This window comes from Solanum dulcamara, chromosome 12 (genome assembly GCF_947179165.1).
Source record: "Solanum dulcamara chromosome 12, daSolDulc1.2, whole genome shotgun sequence".
Taxonomy (NCBI): Eukaryota; Viridiplantae; Streptophyta; class Magnoliopsida; order Solanales; family Solanaceae; genus Solanum; species Solanum dulcamara.
Window position 1 is genome coordinate 4,553,254 of NC_077248.1, and position 25,796 is coordinate 4,579,049.

General features: G+C 30.0%; 3 protein-coding genes across 3 annotated transcripts; 1 reads left to right on the forward strand and 2 right to left on the reverse strand.

The window, feature by feature from the left end:
• Window positions 1-1,023: 1,023 nt before the first annotated feature.
• On the forward strand, window positions 1,024-3,785 carry LOC129877698 (40S ribosomal protein S14-2-like). Its single transcript, XM_055953227.1, has 6 exons — window positions 1,024-1,141; window positions 1,632-1,751; window positions 1,855-1,900; window positions 2,412-2,497; window positions 3,223-3,352; window positions 3,477-3,785. The coding sequence occupies exons 1-6, from the start codon at window positions 1,139-1,141 to the stop codon at window positions 3,542-3,544; spliced, it is 453 nt and encodes a 150-aa protein (XP_055809202.1). The 5' UTR covers window positions 1,024-1,138; the 3' UTR covers window positions 3,545-3,785.
• A 1,377-nt stretch (window positions 3,786-5,162) lies between these two features.
• On the reverse strand, window positions 5,163-7,577 carry LOC129877267 (beta-fructofuranosidase, insoluble isoenzyme 1). Its single transcript, XM_055952754.1, has 5 exons — window positions 7,474-7,577; window positions 6,357-7,375; window positions 6,011-6,255; window positions 5,617-5,713; window positions 5,163-5,502 (listed from the first exon to the last, which is right to left on the reverse strand). The coding sequence occupies exons 2-5, from the start codon at window positions 7,368-7,370 to the stop codon at window positions 5,323-5,325; spliced, it is 1,536 nt and encodes a 511-aa protein (XP_055808729.1). The 5' UTR covers window positions 7,371-7,375; window positions 7,474-7,577; the 3' UTR covers window positions 5,163-5,322.
• A 12,596-nt stretch (window positions 7,578-20,173) lies between these two features.
• LOC129876368 (beta-fructofuranosidase, insoluble isoenzyme 1-like) lies at window positions 20,174-24,016 on the reverse strand. Its single transcript, XM_055951783.1, has 6 exons — window positions 23,821-24,016; window positions 22,276-22,284; window positions 21,139-22,157; window positions 20,814-21,058; window positions 20,491-20,587; window positions 20,174-20,377 (listed from the first exon to the last, which is right to left on the reverse strand). The coding sequence occupies exons 1-6, from the start codon at window positions 24,014-24,016 to the stop codon at window positions 20,174-20,176; spliced, it is 1,770 nt and encodes a 589-aa protein (XP_055807758.1).
• Window positions 24,017-25,796: the final 1,780 nt, after the last annotated feature.

Sequence of the window (25,796 nt, forward strand, 5' to 3'; positions counted from 1 at the left end):
AAGTAGAGTTAGATACAATATATGATTAGATTTTAGAATACCTCCAATCAACTTAGAAATGAGAATTCATATAGTTGATCTTAACTTATTTGGGATTGAGGTGTAGTTATTGTTATGTTGCTATCACTCAGATTCATATAGTTGATCTTAACTTATTTGGGACTAAGGTATAGTTATTGTTATGTTGCTATCACTCAGAATCAAATTTATTTTGTAAGAGAATAAGGGGATGATCTAATGGTTAATGAAATGAGTTGAACACCATAATATCTTAAGTTCAAACCTCAACAAGACAAAACATTAGATGATTTTGATCTTTTATTTGGATGAAATCCAATTTCAAACATACATTCAACTATGATGTTAGCGACTACATTAACCTTAATCAAGGTATTATTTACCATAACTCTTTTTTCTTTCCACATCTTGATCTATGTCTTCTTTGATCTATCTTTTATTTATCATTCAATTGCAGTAATAACTTTCACAAAATACATAATTTATCTTACTCAACGTTAGATATTGGACCTTAGGGGGTGTTTGATAGTTGAATAAGAAATAAGTTATTCATGTATTAATTTTCGTATCACTTATACATTGATAATCAGATAGGAAATAAGTTATTCATGTACTAAGTTATGAAAAAATTTATATACTATTTATGCAGAATAAAAGGTAAAATAACTAATAAATGAATAACTAATCTCTGCATAAAATAATACATAAATTCATTCATAACTAATCACTACATTATTAATATTTGCGTAACTCTAACTAGTTACCAAATAATCTCCAAGTGTTGGACAAAATGAACAAAATTATTTATTGAAAGGTAGATTCACCTAAAAAAAGGATCAAGAAGACGAAAAAGAAAAGAAGAAAAAGCGAGTGAAAAGCAAATATTGTTTTTGAATTTTATTAATTGGCTACAAATTAAATACTTATTTTGTCAATAGGCTATAAGATGCAAAGAAAGAAAGAAGAGGCCCATTTATGAAATTGTTAATACTTTCTGGAAACCCTAGCTATATAAACAAAGGCATACACGATTAAGTCTCTTCATCAGCAACTCGCACCACCAGAAGCTAGGGTTTTTTCAAGCTTCAGTAGCAGCTCCACCAGAAAATCAACCGAAACCATGGTATTCTCTCTTTCCAGTAGGCTATATCTGATTTAATTTAATTTTAATTTACTGTTTAATTAACCGAATTAAACTCCTACGATGTTAATTAATATGAAAATTAGGTTTGCTTTTGAGTATTTGTGGAAATGTACTGCAATGTTATAGTTGTTTGGCTAGATATGTATGCACAGTTTGACATTTTTTTAATGCTTTGACACTAGTTAAATGTATACTCACAGTCGCGAAGCCAGAAAATTTGTCTAAGGTTGTTCATGATTTAATACATATGTATAAAAAATGTTATTTTTGACATATATATTCAGTAATAATGTTATATAGATAGTACAATTTTTTGACTAATTGTGTCCAACTTAATATTGATGATCTTAAGTTTAGTGGAATTGATGGTTATTAGTCATGTCTATAGATTTTTATTTGTTTGTTTATTTTTATTTTCTGAAGTAAGTATTAGTAAAGTTTATGCTGATGAATTGTATTGGGTTGATAGTCGAGGAGAAAGACCAGGGAGCCCAAGGAAGAGACTGTTACCCTTGGACCAGCAACCAGGGAGGGTGAATTGGTCTTTGGTGTCGCTCACATTTTTGCCTCTTTCAACGACACATTCATTGTGAGTTCTTGAGTTTTTCCCCTTTGTACTATTTTTGTTTTTGAAAAAGAATCTGTATAGTTGTTTATTTTGTTCTGAATTGGCACATCTTTGTTGATTGCAGCATGTGACTGATTTGTCTGGTCGGGAAACAATGGTTCGCATTACTGGTAAGTATTCTGTAATGTGGGAGCGGTTTGCATCTGTGCAGTATCTCTTGTTCTGTATTTTGTCATTACAGGGTCAGTGAAGACCTTAATTTTACTAGCTAAAATAGAATTTAACAACCCCTTAGTTTGCAGAGTGCACTTTTCCTATTCTTAAGTTTGTCTGTAACGTTTACAATAATAATAACTATGCCTGTGTCCCAACATAATTGATGTCGACTTTATGAATCCTCACTTACAATGTTTCTTCATTTAAGCTCATATCTTGCCCATATAATACAAAAAATAATTAAATAAACAGGAGTAGAGGTTCTTTATATTTTCTCAGAAAGTTAAAAGTGTTAGTATGACAAACCTATACTACTAATAGGTATAAAATGTATGACTTTTTTTAACTTTCCAAATTCAATTGATAAACACATTCCACTCATCTTATCCGTTTAGATCTTCCTTAATTGGGAAACCAATTTGTAGGAGTCTTGGACTTTCATTTAAGAGTTGTTCTACTTTACAGGTGGAATGAAGGTGAAGGCTGACAGAGATGAATCTTCTCCTTATGCTGCAATGCTTGCAGCACAAGATGTTTCTCAACGATGCAAGGTCAGACATATTGCTCAGCCATTTCTACCATCTTTTTCTTTCATCATTTTATGATATATTAATTCACCACACAATCCATTAGAGATACAAATAGCTCTGTTTTGAATCCAATTTACTTATGAGTAGAATATAACAGATTTTGTTTCAAGAGGTGTTAATGAAGTGCAAGCTGATTTTTAATCAGAGCTTCAGTGGTTTTTGCATGTTCTAAAAGATTCATCTGTAAAAATCTAAATATGATGATGAATTCTCAGTACTATAGTACAAGTCTACAAGATGCTTAGCTTTACCTGAACTCTGTTACTTTCTGTTATGCTATTTTATACATCTCTTTCGTTGAAAAAAGTGAAATGTTTTGCTTAGAATGTTGTATTTAGGCTTGATTCATGTTATGCTGTCAAGGTCATAGGTGATACTGGTCAACCTATGTGAAATTGTCTGACTACTCTTGGAACACTATTCTTCTAAATAAACTCCTTATTAATATTGTTGTGTGTAGACAATGTCTTAAAGTATGTCCCAGATGTTTGAATAACCATAGTAGCCAAGTTGAATCTTGAATGTATAGTGAAAGTCTAGTTGCAATTTCATTCTAGCTGCCTTTGAGCGTTCTATGAGCTTGACACTATAAGTTGGTGTGGTAGTTTCATTGATCAGGGTTTTTTCTTGTTTCTGAATAGTTTGGAAGTCATGTTGATTTGCAACTCATATTTGTTAATTAACAGGAGCTTGGAATTAATGCTCTTCACATTAAGCTTCGGGCTACAGGAGGGAACAAAACTAAGACTCCTGGTCCTGGTGCCCAGTCTGCTCTTAGAGCCCTTGCTCGATCTGGAATGAAAATTGGACGCATAGGTAAACTTTAATTGTTGAATAGTTTATCATCATCTATTTGGTCTACTTTTTTATATTCTTTACTTTAACATCAGCATCATAAATCTGAAACACAGCTGAAAGTATTTTTTCTTCATTTTGTCAGAGGATGTTACGCCTATTCCCACTGACAGTACCCGGAGAAAGGGTGGTAGAAGAGGAAGGAGGCTGTGAATTCTTCTCAGCAACTTGCTGCAAAGCGGAATGCTTTGGTTAAGGAAGCAACTTTGTTTGTGTTTTACAACTTAGCTTTGAACATTTTGTAGTCAGAGTACAAGTCATTCTGACTTATTATAATTTGGAGCTTTTTCAATCTTGTGAGATGGAAAATATTTTGTTGAGTTGGATTAGTAAGTTGTCTTTGTCACTTATTGTTGTTGAAAAGTGAGCTTTTTTGGTGCTGCTTCCTTGGTAACATCATGTTTTAAACTTCCTATACCAACATTGTCCATAGCATATTTTAGAAAACAACAAAAGGGTATAAATTTTACTATATCACTTGTGATGTTAAAGACCACCAGTAGTTTTTCCAAATTTTGAACTGAAATCTTCCAAGTCTAATTGAAGTTGAATTTGAACAGAAATAATCAGAAACTAGACTATTGTACCATATAGTTTAGGTTAAACCGGTACAATGAGAATCATCATGGCTGACAGCCTGACGCTACCACTGTTTTGTTGCCCAAAATTTTCCAACTTCACCCAAATAGAATAAAAAAAAACTTTTGGAAAATATGTATATACACTCGATTCCTAATCGAAATAACTTCAATTATGTTTATTTATTTGAAAGGAGGAAAAATGGAGGTAATATTGATGCCTAAGTATTAATCTGTATTGGAATGAATGTCAATGACGATGAATAAGAATTGAAAATTGGTAACATACGTAAATGTAGAATTGAGGCTAAAAGAGTATCTGGATTAATTGAATTAACGATGCTCTCTGGTAGTTCAAGGTCGAGATAGTGTTGGTCAACCAATTAAGTGGCTTGTGAGGTACATTAACTATTAGTAAATAATTGAGTTAGCTGTAGCAGTGCTACAGACGGTCTAACGAGAGGAGTTGAAGTCATTGACATAAGAGCTCCTATAAGTGTTCCGGTTGGGGGAGTTGACTCTGGGACACATTGTTAATGTGATGGGAGAGCCTGGTAATAATTTAGGGCCATCCGATATTAGTACACCATCTCCTATTCATAGTTTTTGAACAGTTGGAACAAAGAAGGGTAAGTCTTCAATCAATATTGAAATAAGAGGAGATGTCTTTCATTTTCAAGACAATTATAAGTGAAAAATGATTCTTCCACACAGATTAAAGAAGATGAAAACGGATATTGAAAGCTTGTGAGAGTTACCAAGCCTGAAAACCAAAAAGTGTTGAACTAATTTTTGTTGTGTGTGTAAAAATTCATTGAGAAACATTCTTAGGCTTGAGGAAAGTTTAAATTGTTGTCCTTACACCTAAATTAAATAAAATCTTTTGTTCAATAGCATCAACTTCTATCTTGTTTAATTGTTCCAAAATTTAACAAGGACCAGCTAAGTTTTCACTTGAAAACAATACAATAAAGAAAACCCCATTATGGACTTGTGTCTTATGTCACCAGATTGTGTCGAGTTCAATATTTAAGTAGAGAAAGGTAGAGGGATGGTCTCATCATCCCGAGTTTCAAAGGCTATAGTTGACCCAAAGGATTGATTTGGGTCTTGACAGATTTCTCAATCACAAAAATAAATTAAAAAAAAGTTGCACCAGGATATTCTTAATTCAAGACGACATTTGATAAATATATGGCAAGATTTTTATATTAAAAAATTGCATCATTCATGAACAACTGCAAGTTAAATTTCTATACTATGCTTTCTTTGAGACATGACATAATGATTAATAAGGTAAAATCATGACGTCTTTTTTGGGGGGTTCTAATCTAATTCTATTCTCCCAACGTTTTAGTGCAACTTAGCATTAGCCATGCTCCAGGCATTTAGACTCACAATTGTGATTGCCTCCTTGCCATTGTTGAAGGCAAACAAATGTGCTTTGTCAAATATCGCCAACGTTGGATAAACCCTTGATGTAATGCATGTTTTTCCTCCAGCACCAAAACTTTCGACTACTGAATTATCAATCTGCAAATGTAACCAAATTATCAAAACACGCGAAATTTGTAAAATAAATCAACAAAGAATATGAGGGAATTCAATTCAACACACATTTGAGGAAAAGAAAGAAAGAGAGCTTACCAAACTTCTAAGAGACAATTTTTTGTCTGCTAAATCTACATCCACATATCCAGCAAATGATGGTTTGTACATAGTTGTTTCATTCTTTAGGCTGGACCTGGTGACACCATTTGAATTAAACAAGGGAACAAACAAATGACTCAATTAAAGTTGAATAAAATATTGTCAATTTATGTGATACATTATTTTTTTAATATTCTCCAGAAAGAATATTTATCTTTGTATACATTGCAAGAATTCAACTTAAAAATTTCGATCACAAATTTCAATAATCTTTCTTTAATTATGTGTGGATAAATTATAACGAAATGAGTAATTTATAGTGGAAGTGCAATGAGATAACAAAAATAACAATTTTTTTTGTTGGTGAGATGTTTAAAATGAAAGAACAAACCTCGAGGCATCGGAACACATGAGAACCTTATATTTATCTTGTGCTTTGAAAATTCTGAAGAAAACAGGTGTGTATTCTTCCAAATTGCTAGAAGCCAAAGTTAGGAGCCCAAAAGGCCCAAGTCCACCCTGGACCATTGAACCCTTAATGGCGCATACATCTTGTGCGTAAAGATCAGCCCAGCTAGGATCAAATGGCTCTGCCTTGTCCAAGCTTGCGAATGAGAAAATCACTTCAACATCAGCCTACAATTTTCGTGAATGACCCAATTTCAAACTTAATTTGTCTTTACACATCTCAAATGAGTATAAAATGAAAGGAAAAAAAAAAGAAATTAAGCCCAAACCTGTGCAACTGTGATTCCTTTGATTTCAACCTTTTGTCCCTTGTTTAACTTTTGATTGTTTAATTGGACCTTTTTCTCTCTTAGAGTTTTTAATTCTTCAACAGGCCATTGAACTAATTGTTTTCCACTTGGATCAAGCCATAATTTGCGAGGGATAGGGTGAACTCCGGCCCATCCTTTCCTCACATCGTCATCAACAGTATCTGATTCATTAGCCCAACCCAACAAAATCCTTCGGTTCTTTCCACTATCAAAGAATGTCTTGGATGCATAATAATTACCATAATCGAGTCTCAATCCTTTCCAGCCATCAATAGAAGTGTTATCTGGAAAGTATCTATCTTTTTTGGTATCATAAGTACCAACTGTGTAGTGATCGAACCTTGTAACGTCAAAGCTAATCTTAAGAACATGCTTAATGTTTTTGCCATTGTATGATGTGTCCAAACCATCTGTATTGTTTAATGACACTGGAAAAAAATCAGGACATTCCCAATTTCCAGTGCCGGTGGCTGAGTGAAGTGGGTGTTGGGCTTTGGTCCATTTCATGAAGTCCTTACTTCTGTACAATATTACCTTTCCTCTATGATTCCTTGCACTCCCAACCAAGGTTCTCCAACGACCATCTTGGCCCCTCCAAGCTGTCGTTGGATCACGAAATAGGGTTTTATTGATGCTTATGTCAGCAACGATCAATGGATTATTATCGGGCTTGATCCACTTACGGAGGTATGAATCAGACATGTTAGCTGGGATTGCATAGTTTTGGACTTGTGTCTTGTTACCATCCACGATTCCGGTGTAGAGGATAATGGGCTTGTTGCCTGGCAAGATTGTGGCTGACCCGGACCATGTACCATACTTGTCGAATACTTTGGACGGGTAGATAGCGGGCTCAAGTGGGATCCAATTGATCAAGTCTCTTGAGACTGAATGAGCCCAAACAATATTACCCCATACTGCTCCCTTTGGGTTGTACTGGTAGAATAGATGGTAGACTCCATTGTAATACATTGGGCCTGTTAAGAACAAAAATGACAAAAAGGAAAAATTGCTAAGTAAATATAATTTAATTATGAACCAAAAGAAGTATTTGTAAAGGAAATTTCTGACTCACCATTTGGATCTGTTATTTGTTTGAAGCATCATGAAGAAACCATGAAAAAAAAGGGAACAATTGAGATTGATTAGTAAAAACACAATTAAATGCAATTGAGATATATTTATAGCAAGAAGTTAAAACATCATTGTAGAATGTTAAAATCAAAACCTAAGGGGAGCTATAGCATATAAACAAATAGTACATGATCATCCATCTAAATAAATAGTTTTAGATGAAGAATTCATGCACATATTTTGAAGTATTGATGGATGAGCTTTCACTATCACTGGAAAAATACAAAAATCTAGGAAATGTAAAAAACGTTTACTGGTTTTTTTAAATTCTGTCATAGAAATCTACCCAATTTTCTTGTAAGTTTCTAAAGGGAACCAACTCTTGCAAGACCCACAACCCTTCAAAAAAGGGACAAATGGAAATGAAAACAAGAAATTAATGAATTGTAATAAAAAAAAGTTTCACGGGTGGACCTACGATTGAAGTTACGAGTCAACATAAATCAATAACTTAATCTTAAAATACTTAATATGTATAAATAATCTATTCAACATTTAGTAAGTAAAAAATAATTATAGTCCATAGTAGAAATTCTAAATTTACTTATGAATTTCTACGACGATCTTTAAGATAAAAATATACAATAATAATAGAACGTGCTCATGTGAATCCAAATGCAAATTGTTCATTCTTCTTCGTAAATTTAAATTTTAAATTCGTTTCGAACAGGATAGCAAACAAGTCTAAAAAGAAGAATTAAATGAAGACAAAAGACGAGCAGAAATTTGATAACCGACGTGCCCAAAGACCAAAGACTTTCCGACAAGTTGCCAATATTGTCCAGAAACATTTTGACTTTTCTTTATTCCTCGAATATAAACAAAAAATAAAAAGTGTCTTTTTCTAGTTCTTTATTTTTTCTATTTCTATGATAGTAACAACAAGGATTATATATATTATTTTTATATTATATTACTATTATTATTTCTATTTTTTTTTAAGAAAAAAACTGAATTGTCAATAGAATAAACGAAATCTGAACGATAGACTCATTTATGTTTTAATTTAAATTTACTTTTCAGCTTTACGTCATATATTTTGGCTCGATATATTTCACGTAATCACTTCACATGCTTTATTTGTATAGATTAATATTATTATATGATTGGTTCAGATTCTACCACCAACCCACGTACCCCACCTAGTTGGAGTGGGTGGTGGCAATAGCAAAACCAGAATTTTAATTTTGGAAATTCAAAATTTGAAGAAGTAGACATATAAAATTATCGAAGCGATTTCAATATCTACTATATACATATAAAAAATTATTTTTACCATGTATAAATACGATAATTTTCCATCGAGAAAGAGCAACATGTGGTTCCGCCACTGGGTGGTGGAGTTGACTATACTATATAATACTACTATATTATATTTATCTACTAGTTGCGTAGCCATATGTAGTGAAGATTAATTAATCAAACACACTTTATCAAAAAATTATTAGTACTAGTATATATAAAATCTATACGAAATATATAAGTTAAAAATATTTTTCATACAATATGTATATTAAATTTTAAATATCTTTAATAAAATTTTTGATTTCGCTATGATAATCTACTCTATTTTTTTCTTATAAATATACAATATATAAAAGATAACACATGACACATGCATTAAGTCCATTTTCTCACGCTAGCCTGAAGTTGACCACATATCAGCTGTCTCTAAAAACACATCATAAACCTTTCTAATAAGTAAAATATACTAAAAAAAAAAGTAAAATATACTGATGAGTTAGCATTCTTTGAATTTGAACCAATGACGTAAAAAATATTTATATAACTAAATTACTTATAAATAATTATACGTAAAATTTTATTCATTGTTGAATGACATATGATTTGTTTTTATGAGAAGAAAAATCTGCAATCGCTATCATTTGAGTGCGCACAAGATAAAATTCTCGCTCTTATGTAATAACCAACAAACCACACAGAAGATGTAACTCATACTAGGCAAATCTAGTGCCAAATTGACATATGATTTTCTTTTTCCAAAACATTATTATCTGATCATTTTCCTATCATTTTAGATTAATATTTCAAAAAAAAAAAACACGATTATTATTCTATTTATATAAGTATAAAATAGCAGGCTGGCTCCTAAGTTTGACTTCTAAGTCGATGTGAACAACCAACGATATTTTCAAATCTATACTTCGTTGTATATATTAATATATATCTATAGAACGGCAATATTAATTACGGTACTAATTATTAATATGTGAATCTACTCTTCATGGGCAACACGTAGTTTCATTAACTCAAAAACTGTCAGAGTATTATTATTATTAAATAATAATAATATTAAAAATAGTCTAATATTTCCAGTCAACCTAACCAATCAGCTGTCAATAATAATTATTGAATAAATAAAATAATAATTTTATAAAATATCATGCATGATTATTATTTCATCCGTTTATTTTTATTTGTTTACAAACACATAAATTGTACATATGTAGATACTTCCAAAGACAAAAAAAAGCCATTGATAGACACGGAGCCAAGATTCAAAATTTGTTCTAAATTTTAAAACCTGATATCGTATTAGTAATTGAGTTCTGAATTTAATCTTTATATCTATTTAGTTGACTTCTTAATACAAATGTAGTAAATGAACTAAAACAGCTGCATTTGGCCAAACTCTTGTGGCCGTACCTAACTTTCTAGCTCCGCCCTTAACAATAGTTTTGCCATTTGGCAGAACTGACAACTAATTTATGTTCATATAATTGTGCAAAAAAAAAAACAAATACGAATAAGATAAAACACATATTTCAACAAACTTTTCATTTTCAACTCAGAACTCATAATGTCTAAATCTTAGAACGAGACGGAAATATAGACATGAAAAACGTACCGTTGATCCAGTTTTTAGGAGGTTGAAAATGATAACCAGTTCTATGAACCTTGCTAACATCAACATGCCTAGTAGATTGCAAGTGCATATAAACTTTGTGAGAAGCATCAACAAATACTCCATTGTTGATAAAGAAACACAACAAAAGAATTCGCAAAGCCCAAGGAGAAGAAGATTTTCTTAAAATCTCCATCTTTATGTCTTTTTTTTTGTTTAAAGAGAAAGAGAGAGAATTGATATGAAGAAGAAAGAATGGGTGTGAAGAGTATTTATAGAGAAAAAAAGCTCATAGAGATGAATGGATAGTTAGGAAAAGAATGAGATTGTTTACATGTTGAACAAAAAGTACATAGGAGTAAACGTTGAATATTAGTTAAATGTTTTTGTCAAATGAGCTGAATTTAAACAAGTTAAAATTAGTTGAGTTAATAAATAGACTGATCAATACGTTATTCAGATCGAGATGCGAGTCATAACTTAATCTACTTAATTTTGCTAAAGTTCTAATTGTCTTATTTGTTCTTTTATAAAAAGTTTATGCAACGTATCAAATTAAAAATAAATTTTGACAAAATTTCTAATGAGACAATTTGGGCTACATATATCAAAATAATTTTTGATGACCTCAAAATGGCTAAACTAATAAATGGGCTGGTCAATATGTTACTCGGGCTGAAATGTGAGTCATAAACTTAATCTACTCAATTTCGACTAAGTTCTAATTATCTTATTTGTTTTTTTATAATTTTTTTAATGTAACATGTCAAATATATAAAAAAATATATATCTTTTTGAATTTTGACAAAATTTCTAATAAGACAATTTGGCTACATATAAATATAATTTTTGATAACTTTAAAATGACTAAACTAATAAATGGACGTGTCAATAATGCATTCCAAATTTTAAAAAATTAGATAAAAAATTTTCTGAGCTAATTTTATAAACCAGAGGCTGTTTGGAAAATTCTCTGATGTTTCTCGTATCAAAATTTTAATTTTGAAAAATTAATTTTTAATCCTTCTTTCCCACTACTTTCCTCCTTTTGTTTACCTTTTTTTCTCCGGAGAATTTCATTCAGTCCCGACGGCGATTTAACAGATCTCATAAAAAAATTCAATAAATTAGATCTATAAAAACAGCAGTCTTTTGCCATTTGTATGTATGCAAGTTGAATTGGACTTTTTAAATTATTTTTTTTTCAGTAAACGTTACTTTCATTGGATCACTGTATGTTACATTTAATTTTTGGATTTTTAGTGTGTGTTATAATCCCTTTGTTCCCATAGATCGAGGCAGTATGCATATAATTAACTATAAATTTTATCAGTTTATTTTTCGGAAAATGTCATTTAATGATCCACCCCCGCTTTTACTTTCAAGAACAATTAATACTTCTTTAATATTCTAAAATGACAAATATTTATAATTTATTATTTTCACTGTCTTAATTTATATGATATAGTTTAAATTTAGAGAGTCAAATTTATTTATTTTGATCATTTTTTTGGACATACAATCTGTAAGATTTTTTTAAAATAATTTACATATTTAAAAATTATATAAAAATTATTAGAAATCACAACAATTAACAATTTAAAATATTTAAAAAGTATATCAGTAAATCACGATCAAAGATTTCTGATTTAACTTTTCCAATCTTATTTCTGTGATCGATTTAAATTAGAGTTCAATGTATATTTGTTGTCTCTCGGGGGACATTTGATAAAAAAATCAATTGTTATATTGAAAATTTTCTACAATGATAAATGAAATTATAAGTGTGAAAAGTTTTACATCGATCTTTCTTAAAGATGAATAGTCTTTTTAATATAACTTGCGTAATACTTTATATGGTATTAGAGCATGACTCATTTCAATTCATATTTTCGATGTTCGGCCCCGTCTTAAGTATTAAATTGCTCATTACCAGATGTTCATCTCTGTGCATGTGTGGTGTGGGTAAAGAGTTATGCATTGACCTTTTAAGAGATGAATTAATGGTCTTTTTAATATAGTTTGGACAATTCTTACCTCCTAAACTAGCTTTTTCAGGTTGAGTTAGATCAAATATAATTGATATTTTATTGGTTAGTAATACTTAAAATGATAACTAGTTTTGACTTTTAAATCGTAATATCAACAAGTTTAAATCGAATCCAATCCTAACTCCTAGGCTCAGCTGCCCCCTTTTTTTTTAATAAGTAAACAGTAATTTCTGGTGGAGAAAACAATTAAGGAACTTAATTAGAAAAATCAAAACAACAAATCCCATGAGATATTTGACGGTTGAACAAGCTCAATAGAAAATTCAAGAAAACAAAAACATAGTTTTTTTTGGTTTCACCCCTCAGTGTTCGAAGTCTGTATTAGAGCTTCGATTAAATTTGAATTGCTCATTTCAAGATAAAATTTATTGTGTTCGGGTACTTAATAATTGAAATAAATCATAATTTAAATGTATAAATATAATTTAATAACAAATTTAAGAAATTATCAATGTATTAGGCGTAAAAATAAGTCAATTGCTGACTGGTCGCAGAAATTATTATCTTAATTTTCAGCTTGATTTGTCAACCCTTTTTTCCCCCAATTTCCGCCCACCAGTCAACAATTGGCTTATTTAGCCAATTAAAGGAGACACCATATTTTTTGGTATATCATCCAGTGATTACTATCTGCAATCACATTCGGGGTCGACTTGAGACTTTTAGTTAAAGATGGATGAATGTTATCACTTCACTATAATCCTTATTGTGAATTCAGATTTACATTGTAGAAAAGCTCACAATGGGAGATTTTTAAAGCTCTTTAGTCTTTACTAGAGGAAAACTTTGCTCTTGGGGCTCGAATTTGAGCCCCTGATTAAGGATGCATGAATGAAGTGGAATGAGTTGACGGTTGATCAGGGGCGAATTCACAACTTATTATACATGTATGGTAGAATTCAATAGCTAACCTAGAAACATAATGTTAAAGGGTTCAATAGCAAACAAGGAACAATTAGAATTCATAAATTTAAATTTTGGATTCGTCTCTGTCGCTACATTATAGTCCTTTGTATTCCAATAAATCAGTTACTAGAGTAGTGCGTTCTCTCCTCAACTACTCAAAAATGTTGCCAAGAAATGTGCTCGTGACATTCTTTATGACAAATACTTTATGTGTATTCATTCAATTTCTGGATTTCACATCTGCGTGGAGAAAGTGAGAGCCACATCCCTTTTTCTTATTTCTTCCTTATCCACTTATTCTATCTTATTATAAACGAAGAAAAAGAAGATAGTTAACATGCTACAATTGATAACACATGAAATAGAATAAAGTAAAAAAAAAAGTGCTCAATCCACATTTTTAGTTATGAAGGGGGGAAAGGTAACTTGAACTTATTAAAGATAAGATTAAAATCCAAGGCTCGAGTCATATGTAGTGCTTTCTATATCTCATAAAAAAGAACAAGCTAAGGCATATAAAAATTAGGGAACCGAGTAGTGACGTAGCTAGGATTTTCACTAAGGGAATTTAAAATCTTAAGAAGTAGACACACAAACTAGACGAATGGAGTTCCCCTTCTATTATATATATACATATATATATATATATATATATATATATATATATATATATATATACATGTATAACTTTACCCACACCACATAGATATGAGATTATGGAGGACATAAATTAAGAAAAATGATTAGTTAGGTAATTGAGAATTGTCTCCTTTATTCCTTTATATTAGTAGGCATAATATTACTTTGAGAGTTTTTGTTATTCCATTTTTGCGACTATTTAATATTTTGTGTACTTCAATTATCATTTTATTTTGTTAGAATAGTTGTTATTTTTTAGTAGACTTTGTCATGCTTTTATTTAGCATTTTATCTTGACTTATTTTTTTTTGTTGTTTTCTTTCTCCAAAATACTTTATAATATTTTTATTTCAACTGATGATTTATCGAAAATAAATTAATCGTGCTTTCAAGGATTTCGATGCGTGGCCTGGTATAATGGATCTACATAACACAAGTTGGGGGTGGCTACCCGGCAAATGTACAGTTCATTCATTTGACTACACAACATGATGCAACATTATTTTATTTTATAAAGTTGTATTTTAGATCTACCTTATTTTGTCTTTCTCATCTTTTTATAACAAAGTATGAGTGTTAGATAAGGCCCTTTAAAAGTTGACTAAGTGACGGTGGACCCTTACGTAATGCCAGAGAAAATGGGGAAAACAATTAATTTAAGAAATTTTCCAATAGAATACTGTTTTTTTCCTAAAGAATATTAAATCCATTATATATAGTTCTGTCAACAACCACATATATTATACCTAGAAGATCTCACAAAATAGAGTTTTGCGAGGATAATGTGTACGCGGTCTTACTTTTACATGTCTTGTGAGGGTGGTGTTTGTATTGAAATGTTCAAGACGTTTTACTTTTCAAATTTTTTAATTTCTCATACAGTGTCTGATACTCAAATTGAAGCTTGACTAATTTAAATTCACATCGGATACTGCCCCATTCGGAATAATAAATTTTTTTCATACCCAACTAGGTTCAAAATCGAAACCCTAAATTAAAGAACAAACAACTCCATCCACTATATCAATCCTTGGTTGGTTCATTTTTCAAAATTAGATAAAGTAAACTGTTACTGATATTTTAAAGATGTATTCCTCCTCCATTATTATATGAAAAAAAATTAATTTCTGAATATTTAAATTTAAACTCTAAGAAAATTAATTCAGACAATTCATCGAATTGACTGTTGAGAAGAAAGAATGGCAACTGACTGGCCCCTTGATATGTTTGTTTTTAATTTATTTTTTCTTGCGTTTATGAAATAATATAATTTGATTTTTTAATTTTTAAAATGGAATTATCTGAAAAGAAACAATGAGATGTATGAGACCGTTCAAAAATGTAATAATACTAAAATAAATCATTTTACAATTTTGCAAATCATTTCTGAAAATAATCCAAGATTTTAGATATCGAAACAATTAAAGAATAGACTTATATCTCTCCAATACATTCATAATTTTTATTAAATCGTAGTTACTTAGTAATGATTCTTATCTTAATTTTTAAGTTAGCTATAATAAATTTATATAATTTTGATGTGAAAACTAATGTGAATAAATTTTTTTACGAGGTACTAGTGTTATTTCGTTGAATAAATCAAATAGAAATCACATCTCAATCTTTTTTCAAATTTGGAAACATCTTGAAAAATCTTCAACTTTATATAGAATATAATATTAAAGAAGAGAAAATCGTGATGTTTTGGACTAGATAGAGGGGCAAGTAACGTGATAGCCTCAAAATAGATAAGCATAATATCATTTATTGACATTTGAACCTAGATGAGTAGATTTAATTATGTGCATTACACATCATACAACAATTATCTTCATGCTATAAATTCATCATAAAATTAAACAGACAACACAACTTTTAAGTAGCTTAATCAGATAATTTGCAAATAGCTTAAACAGACAATTACAAACAATTTTCTCAGATTTGCAATCAAAGCGGATATGTTAGGTTGGAATTTCCGAATAGTTCAAGGAGACAACTTACAAATAATTTCTGAAAAGCTTTGTAGTTACTTCCTAGAAAGTTTTACAACAACTTTTTTTTTCTTTTATAAATAGAAAGCTAGTTCAGTTCATATATATATATATATATCAGAAATTAAATAAATTATTAGTCTCCTATATTTTTCTTTGATATATTTACTTTATAATATTTATTTCATAATATAACACTGCATAAATTTCAGAGTAATTAACTTTTTCACTTTTTTCCCTTCTTCTGATCAACTCTAAAATGATTTTGGTTAAGATTTCAGATTAATAGAATAACATAATTTTCGAGAAAGTTTAGAGATAATATACTGATGAAAAATTGGCAATGACTTTTATTTCTTTTGTCAAATTTGGTGTCTTAGAAAGTTGTTCAATATATGTTTTTCCACTCAAGGCTACAATGTGTTCAATCTTGTGCCCAATTATTCTTAGAATTTTATGAGTACAACAATTTTGATGACTTTTCAAAAATAATTATCATTTTAAAAATAATATAGCAACTTATGCTAGTGGTAAGCTTGGAAAAATCAGGAGATAAGTGTCAAAAATACACCTAAATTATTTCTCTTTTTTGAGTTTCATACTTAAACTATCACTTTTCAGTTTGAGAAACACACCTCATACACTCTCTCTACTCTCTATTTTTTGAATTTTTTTTTGCCACATGGCTAAAATATTCTATATTGATAAAAATTAAACAAACTATTAATATTAGTTAAAAGTTAAAACTAAAGTATTTCAATCCCCCAAAAAAGAAATTATTTTTTTAAAAAATGAAATTATTTTTTTAAAATGAAATTATTTTTTAAAAAAGTTATTTTTTTTAAAAAAAGTTTAAAATATTTTTCTCATGTGTATGTATCTAACACACAACGAGAAAATTTTTTGAAAGCGGAGGGTTAGGTGTGTCGGGATAGATTTTTTTAAAAAATATATATAAAAATAATATATAAAATATTATTTGATGGGAGAGGAGAAAGATGAAGTAAGAATTTTTTTTAAAAACTTTTATAAAAGAAATTTAAAAAAACACAAAAAAAATTGGGGGGGGGGGGGGAGGGGGGAGTATGGTGAGAAAAAGTGGTGAAGTGGGGTAATAAAAATATTTTATATTTTATTTTATATTTTTTTTGAGGGTGGGATAGTAATACTTTAATATTTAATTTTAACTAATTCTAAGAATTTATTTAATTTTTGTCTAAGTGAAATATTTTGTCTATGTAGAGTGTGATATGACAATTTTTTTAAAATGAAAGAGAGTGTAACACACACACCATGGTGAAAGTGGAATAAAAGAGAGAGGTATGTTTCTAAGTGATAGTTTAGGTATGAAACTAACACTCCTAATAGTTTAGGTATGACACTAAAAAAATCATGAATAATTTAAATGTGTTTTTGACACTTATCTCAAAAATTAATTATAATTCCTTCTTGACTTTTCAAAATAACAAGTAATATTTCGAAATAACTATTTTTAGTCAACATAATATAGTCTATTGTTTTATTAGTCAAACACTTGTGTCCAAAGAGGGTTTCCAATTTTATGTAAAATATATCTTCATCGCAAATTGTGTTGTTAATTTTCAGCAATCTACTAGGAAAGTCATAAATATTCTTTATTATCCCATACTCTATACATAATGTTTTTTTAACATCGATGCACACTTTTTAAGAGAGATTTTTTAGACTATTATTTTTAACAAAAATATTTATCTAAATTACCTTTTTTATCTCTCTTAACGTCTTGCTTAATTATAATTACAATATCCAGACAGTTAATTTAAAAGATTGACTATGTATTAAGCTAAGTTTTCACATTGGTATATACAACAAAAGATTCACAACTTTCCAATTTAAGTCAAATAAAATGAACCTCAAACATTTCAACTTGCAAAATCTATTGGACTATTGGCGTGTAGTGTTCACATGTTACGTCCTTTAGCTATTCATAGTCATCGATCTTGTTAATTAGTTGTCACTGGTTTTATTGCCAGAAAAAGAGCCAGCTTTATCTTGTTTTTTTTTCTCATGTTTTTGTCATTGTATGGATCCAGAATATATAGAGAGAGGTGTTGTGAGTTATGATCGAGTTGGTCAAAATACTTTAGAATATTTTTTATTTTAGAAAAATAAGTTCTTGAAATATGAAAAAATTAATTTTTTAAGTGACATATCAAGTTTATTGTCTTTTCTCCACCCACACAATGCCCCAAACGCTTACTCTTACTGCTCTTCTTAGGTTCACCTCTTTTGGATGTGTCATGAGGTTCCTAGTCGTTCGTTTTTGCTTCGGTCACAAAAAATCTTTTAAGAATAAGACTTCCCTAAATTTTTGTGGCATACGGATCGGAATGTTGAAGATACATCTAAGAAACAGGTTGAACAACATGGTCCAACTAATAGGAGTCCCGACGACTGTCAAAGACCTACTAAAAGAGTTAAGTTATAGTAGGACTCACTGTTGGATAAGTTAGAGTCAGAATATGCCTAGAATACTGCTATGAACGTGTAATAGTTAATTTGTAATTAATTTCATTGTATTTGTGTTGTAATATAACTCTAAATTTAGTTAGCCTAGGACTCTACAACTCATTCCTATATAAAGGAGACTTGTACTCATTTATTATTATCAATACAATCCTTAATTTCTCTCATTCTTTTGCTGAGAATTCTACACGGAATACCCCGACAGACGAAGACTGGCCCCTTTGCTTCGAGTAGTTCTATAGTGTTTTTCTAGATTATACATAAATATTTTTGGAATAACGTTTTTTGCTTACTTACCAAACACTAAAAAATCAATAAAAAACTCATTTGTTTTTCAAAAAAACATCTTATAGAAAAATGTTTCCTTCGTACCAAACACAATCCAAAACACTATTTCTGTTGAACTTGCAAACTCATGTTTGATTCACATAATGTTGGGTGTGCGAACAAAGTCCAATACTAGTAGCTAAGAATAAAAAAAAGTTACATATAAGCTATTTATTTTGTTTGGTTTTCGATTCGGTGTCCGGTACCTACATTGGAGCCCGACTAAATCTGGATTTGCGCTGGAAAGTTCCATATTGGGGGGTAAAGCGCACCCTAACAAATGTTACTCCATACCCGAGAAAAACTCGAACCATAGACCTCTGATTAAGAATGAAATAATACTTACCACTTCACTGCTATCTTGTTGGTTACCTATAAGATATTTTAAATGATATGAGGTCTTTTGAATAGTATTTTGTTGGTTTGATCCAAAGGACAATATCACATTATGACATGGAGTATTTTCGAATTATGTTACCCTAAACATATTAGTCTTGGATGCTACCAATCAGGCGGATATAGGTTAAAGAATATGAGTTCCTTCGAATTCAGTTCTTTAGATCAATCTTGTATACTATTTGTCAATGTTCATGAGTAATTAATTAGTTAATATTAAATTTTGTACTCAATAGATTAAATAAACTATAGTAAAATTTCAAAGTCAAACCTATAAAATTTATATCTCAAATGAGCCTCTTCTACGTATCATCTACTATATACTACTGGAGCATGTTTTAATATTTGACGATCTCATGTTTCTTTATCATTAGCTAAATGTTCAAGTTAAAAGAAAACATATTTATAAAAAGCTCTACTATCCTAGAATTTTTTTTATCCTAAAATCCATGTCGATAGATTTATTCGAGTAATACCCATTTTATAAGTAGATCCTAATAATGTTGTTTCCCTATATTGCAGTATTTTAACTTGTCGAATTGTATGGTCATTATATTTAAAAATAGTTTGAGAGGTTTTACTTTTTTTCTTTGTTTATAAGTTTCATATTCTTAAAAATATATGTCGGATATACACCCTTCATGATATGAATTTTTCATAGCCAAACATGTGAAATTTCTTTCGTCGATCAGAAAGGATGATGATGAGATAGGAAGAGAAGACATATGTCTGCTGAAATATCATATCTAACATATCAAACTAAATTCACTACGAATGTATAATAATTTTCCAATTTTTCCATATAATATACGTGTAACATGTTGTTCATACAAATGTATTATTATTACTATTAACACCACAACATTAAAATAAATAATGCGAGTATTACCAAAACAAAACCCAATAAAGACCGGCAAAATCCGACACTAATAATGTGGAACTTAATACAATGCATTATCATCAATAAGATGAGTGATCTAATGACCAGTTCATCTTAGGTTTACTCATGCTCCATGCATTCAATGACTCAATTTTGATAGTTTCTGTCCCATTATTAAATACAAATATATGTGCATTATCATAAATTGCTAACGTTGGATAAACCCTTGATATAATACATGTTTTTCCTCCGGCACCAAAGCTTTCCACTACTGAGTGGTCAATCTGTAGTAAAATATATTGTAAAAAATCAATAAAATAAACTTGTCAAGAAATAAATAATCAAAGAATATGAGAGAATTGGATATATTTTAGGGAAATATATAAAGAAAGCTTACCAAACTTCTTAGAGACAATTTCTTATCTGCTAAATCTACATCCACATATCCCGCAAACGATGGCTTGTACATTGTCTTATCATTCTCAAGGGTTGATCTAATCATATAAAAGAAAAATAAATAAGCAAATCAAGTTAAATAACATGTTTAGCCAATAGTGAATATTAACGAAACTACTGATAACGATTTATGCCAATGTTGAACATCCAATAACGATCTCAACTATAGAAAAATAATGGATAAATGATCAATATGAGTTAAACTCAATAGAATTTGATCGATCTTATTTTATGTCGTTAAGGTGTAAGAGTGAAAGAACAAACCTTGAGGCATCAGAGCACATAAGAATCTTATACTTATTTTGGGCCTTAAAAACTCTGAAAAATACAGGCGTATATTCTTCCAAATTTTTAGAAGCCAAAGTTAGAAGCCCAAATGGCCCAAGTCCGCCTTGCACTGTTGATGCCTTAATGGCGCATACATCTTGAGCGTAAAGGTCAGCCCAATTGGGATCAAATGGCTCTGCCTTATCAAGGCTTGAAAATGAGAAAGTCACTTCAACATCAGCCTGCAATTTTCGTTAACACCCTAATTTAGACTGGTTTTTGTTATGCAACAATATGATACAAAATGAAAAAAAAATCGAACCTGTGCAGGTGTGATCCCTTTAACTTCAATTTTATCACCTTTTTTTAACTTGCGATTGCTTAATTGGACTTTTTTCTCTCTTAGCCTATTTAATTCTTCGACAGGCCATTGGACCAATTGCTTTCCGCTAGGATCAAGCCATAGTTTGCGGGGAATAGTTTGAATTCCGGCCCATCCTTTTTTGACGTCATCATTGACAGTATCTGATTCGTTAGACCAACCCCACATAATTCTTCTATTCTTGCTAGGGTCATAGAATGATTTAGATGCGTAATAATTACCATAGTCAAGTCTCAATCCCTTCCATCCATCTATAGAAGTGTTATCCGGAATATACCTATCTTTTTTTTTATCATATTTACCAACTGTATAGTACTCAAACCTCGTAATATCAAGGCTAACTTTAAGAACATGTTTAATATGTTTCCCGTTGTATGAGGCATCCAATCCATTTGTACCTTGCAATAACACTGGAAAAAAATCAGGGCATTCCCAATTTCCAGTACCCTCAACTGAATGAAGTGGATGTTGGACCTTGGTCCATTTCATGAAATCTCTACTTTTGTACAAGATTGTCAATCCTTTATTTCCCCACACACTCCCTATCAAGGTTCTCCAATAACCATCCTGACCCAACCAACCCGTGGTTGGGTCACGAAATTGGGTTTTGTTGATGGTAATGTCAGCGACAATCAATGGATTATCATCGGGCTTGATCCATTTACGGAGGAATGGATCGGATAAGTCAGCTGGGATTGCATAGTTTTGGACTTGGGTCTTGTTGGCATCTACAATTCCGGTGTAGAGGATAATGGGCTTGTTTCCCGGCAAGATTGTGGCTGACCCGGACCATGTACCATACTTGTCGAATACTTCAGATTGGTAGATTGCGGGTTCTAAAGGGATCCAATTAATCAAGTCTGTTGAGACTGAATGGGCCCAAACAATATTTCCCCATACTGACCCATATGGGTTGTATTGGTAGAATAGATGATAGACACCATTATAGTACATTGGTCCTGTTTGATATAAAAGATTATATGAGAAAAAAGAAGGTTATAAATTAATAGATAATTAAATAAATATGTTATTATTAAATTTAACAAAAATACTAAAAGGGGAAAATTTCTAACTCACCATTGGGATCTGTTGTTCGTTTAAAGCATCCGATGGTGACCATGCATGCAAATGGAATATTAATTAGCAAATACAACATATGTAATTATGATAAGAAATGCATGTTTACAAATTAAATGGAATTTAGTCTAATCAAATCTCAAAGGAAATAACTATGAAGTAAACAAGATGGCTATGATCTTCCGGAACAAAGAATTTATAAATTCATTTCGTTTCAGTTTATGTGGTCTTGAACAAGTTATGTGAAAAGTTAAGAATTAGAGAATTGCAAAAAAAAAAAAGGAAAGAAACTTTTTAAAATAAATTAAGAAGAAAATTAAAACAAATAAATTGCATAAACACACAGTTTGCCCTGTCTAACCAGTTGCCTCTATAAATGCAACCCATATGTGAAGAGATGTATAATACTACTACTACTATATATATATATTTATTAGTATATATATACATGTTGAGTACAATATCCATTATATTTACGTGAATGCTACTCACTAGAGTTTTATTTATTTATTTGGTGTCCGGTATATGTATTAGAGCCTGACTAAATTCAGATTCGCGTCAGGAAATTTCATATTGAGGGTGAATGATTCATACCCGAAACCTCTAATTAAATAATTAAATTATTTATCACTCCACCACAACTTATATATTGAGTTGCTTACCACAATGTGGTGGTTCAAAAACAAGTGAATATTCATTTCCAGCGGTGTATTTTTTCTTATTTAAATATTTGCTTCTACTATAAAATAAAACATACACAGACACGAAACAAATCATTGACAAACATAAACACCAAAATTACTGCCAAAAAGTTATGGATATCACGTAGTTTCATTTTTTTTTTTGCTACATTCGATGTCGGTATTGTGTTGGGACACACAACGCTTTTAACATAATTTTTTTCATTCTTAAAAAATCGAATTTTAAATCTCTAATTAAGAATGGACACAACCATCTACCATACACAACCCACGTACTTAATTTTTTTTATAGATAGTTTCATTAACTCAAAAGATAGTTTCATTAACTCAAAAGTCGTCAGAGTAAGAAATTAAAATAACTGAATAATATTTCCAGTCAACGACCAATTATAACAGAATAAACAACATCTAGTTATTCAGAAATACTGCAAAAAAATAAAAAAAATCCTGAGGTCATGATTAGAATGCAATGATCTTGTCTTATCACATACATATATGCACCACAAAATTATAATTGGGTCATTTATAAGGTAATTACAAATGATCATGACAGGGCAAAATTTTCATTAAAAGAGAATAAAATTTTTTTGAGGAGATTCAACATCACATATTTAAAAATAATTCACTTATTGTACATACCAAACTCCAAAGGGCAAAGGGCTAAGCTCTCTGCGCTTGATATATTTTAATTGGTAACCTAATAAAAGTGATAGCTAATTAACCTGCTCTTACAAATTAATTAAAGTATACTATTGTACTAATAATATAAAAAATATTATATTATCAAACATATATAACATAAATCTTATAATATTTAAATAGATGAAAGTGTGAAAAAACGTACCATTGATCCAGTTTTTAGGTGGTTGAAAATGATAACCAGTTCTATGGGCATTCTTCACATCAACAGTGTTGGTAGATTGCAATTCTGGAAAAATTTCGTGTGAAGCATTAATGCCATTGTTGAAAGATAAAATTGTAGAGAAACACAACAAAAGAAATGGCAAAGGAAAAAAAGAAGACTTTTTAAAACAATCCATTTCTTTTTGGGTTATTGCTAGAGATGTTTGTTTATTTTTGGGAGGGAGAAAGGGTATTTATATAAATTATTATAGAGTGAGAATTAAACAACAACTAAGATTGCAAATTAATTTTGACATGGAACAACTCATGACATTGTCTTAATTTTTAGACATGGAGAGTTGACATAATTTTTTGGATTTATTTATTTAACAAATCAAATGCATGGGGGTATTTAATAAACTTTGGACAAACATTTCTTATTAAGAAGAAAAAAGAACTAAACTACTATGCATTGACACAATTTATTCAGATCATTTATAAGATAATGATGGGTTAAACTATAAAAAAAATTACATTGTCGATGGATATATATATTTATATATATTTTGACTTTTGAGTAATTATACGTAGATATTAAAAATTTACTTGATTTAAGTTGAATTCCTATAAGATAAGATATTCAATGCCCGCTAAAATTTATTTGAAGGTTATTGTACCCTAAACCTTAATCCACGCCTATATCTAATATCCATGCAGTGAATTTATTTGAAGGTTATATGATTTTGTCAGAAATTAATTACCTCTAATAGTTTCTTCAACCTAAATGGCTGCCTCAATTGTTTTTATTTAAATTTGGGAGTTGTGGGGTGTCCAACCACTCAAATTTGAATGTTTGTGATCCTCATGCAGCCACATGTTTCATGACAATTTAAAACTTAAGAGTTAATACATCAAAATCCTTTCAACTATTCACGTTTTATCAGTTTAATACTTGGATTATGAAGTATTGTTAATCATACGTAATATTTTGTGGTTTGAAATATGTTAACGACATTTGTATGAGTACAATTTATCTTATTAATGTAAATAAAATGAAAAGCTTAAAAATAAATTGGTGCTTACTAATATAGAAATGTGTCTTTTTTTATTGGAACAAACCAAAAAAAGAAAGATAAATTAAGATGGAGGGAGTACTAGCTAAAGAGTAAAAGAATGTTTGTCTTTGACAGTATTTTTTGAGTTACTTTTTAAATGTTTCGAATTGCCTACTATTGTGATTTGTGATATATATAGTAATTCTTATATACTTTTAAAATATATATAAATAATTCTATGTTCAAATTCGTATATGACATTAAATAGTTTGACTATAATGGTCTGAATTAAAATCACATAAAATTAGAAAGGAAAGAGTAACTTCTTAATTATATAATTATCATATGTTGTGATGTTTAATTGAAACAAGTTATAATTCGAATATCTAAATAAAATCTCAGTGATAAGTTTGAGCTTTTAAAAATTACTTGGAAACTAACTACCCACATAAACAATGACATTATTATTATCTATTTTCTAGACAAATATCTTTAAAAATCTGTATGATTTGATTTGCCCAGCTTAAAATTAGAAAGGAAAGAGTAACTTCTTAATTATATAATTATCATATGTTGTGATGTTTAATTGAAACAAGTTATAATTCAAATATCTAAATAAAATCTCAGTGATAAGTTTGAGCTTTTAAAAATTACTTGGAAACTAACTACCCACATAAACAATGACATTATTATTATCTATTTTCTAGACAAATATCTTTAAAAATCTGTATGATTTGATTTGCCCAGCTTAATTGCCTCAAATAGGAAATTACTTTAAAAAGAAAAGATGAATAGATGCTGAATAAGCACATGAAATGCACAGCACATCACAGTTACATATTAAACTTCCCACGATTCTAACGAATACAATCAACACAGATTTTAATATTCATCTATTTTTATAGACATTATTTTATAATTT

Excerpts from the sequence above, each read along its gene's own strand:
- LOC129877698 (XM_055953227.1), top strand. Across the intron at positions 2,498-3,222 it reads ATGTTTCTCAACGATGCAAG|GAGCTTGGAATTAATGCTCT; the intron begins GTCAGACATATT and ends GTTAATTAACAG. Across the intron at positions 3,353-3,476 it reads AATGAAAATTGGACGCATAG|AGGATGTTACGCCTATTCCC; the intron begins GTAAACTTTAAT and ends TCATTTTGTCAG.
- LOC129877267 (XM_055952754.1), bottom strand. The coding sequence starts at position 7,370 with ATGTATTACAATGGAGTCTACCATCTATTCTACCAGTACAACCCAAAG. Across the intron at positions 5,714-6,010 it reads ATGTGTTCCGATGCCTCGAG|GTCCAGCCTAAAGAATGAAA; the intron begins GTTTGTTCTTTC and ends TGGTGTCACCAG. Across the intron at positions 5,503-5,616 it reads AATTGTCTCTTAGAAGTTTG|ATTGATAATTCAGTAGTCGA; the intron begins GTAAGCTCTCTT and ends TTACATTTGCAG.
- LOC129876368 (XM_055951783.1), bottom strand. The coding sequence starts at position 24,016 with ATGGATTGTTTTAAAAAGTCTTCTTTTTTTCCTTTGCCATTTCTTTTG. Across the intron at positions 20,588-20,813 it reads ATGTGCTCTGATGCCTCAAG|ATCAACCCTTGAGAATGATA; the intron begins GTTTGTTCTTTC and ends TTATATGATTAG. Across the intron at positions 20,378-20,490 it reads AATTGTCTCTAAGAAGTTTG|ATTGACCACTCAGTAGTGGA; the intron begins GTAAGCTTTCTT and ends ATTTTACTACAG.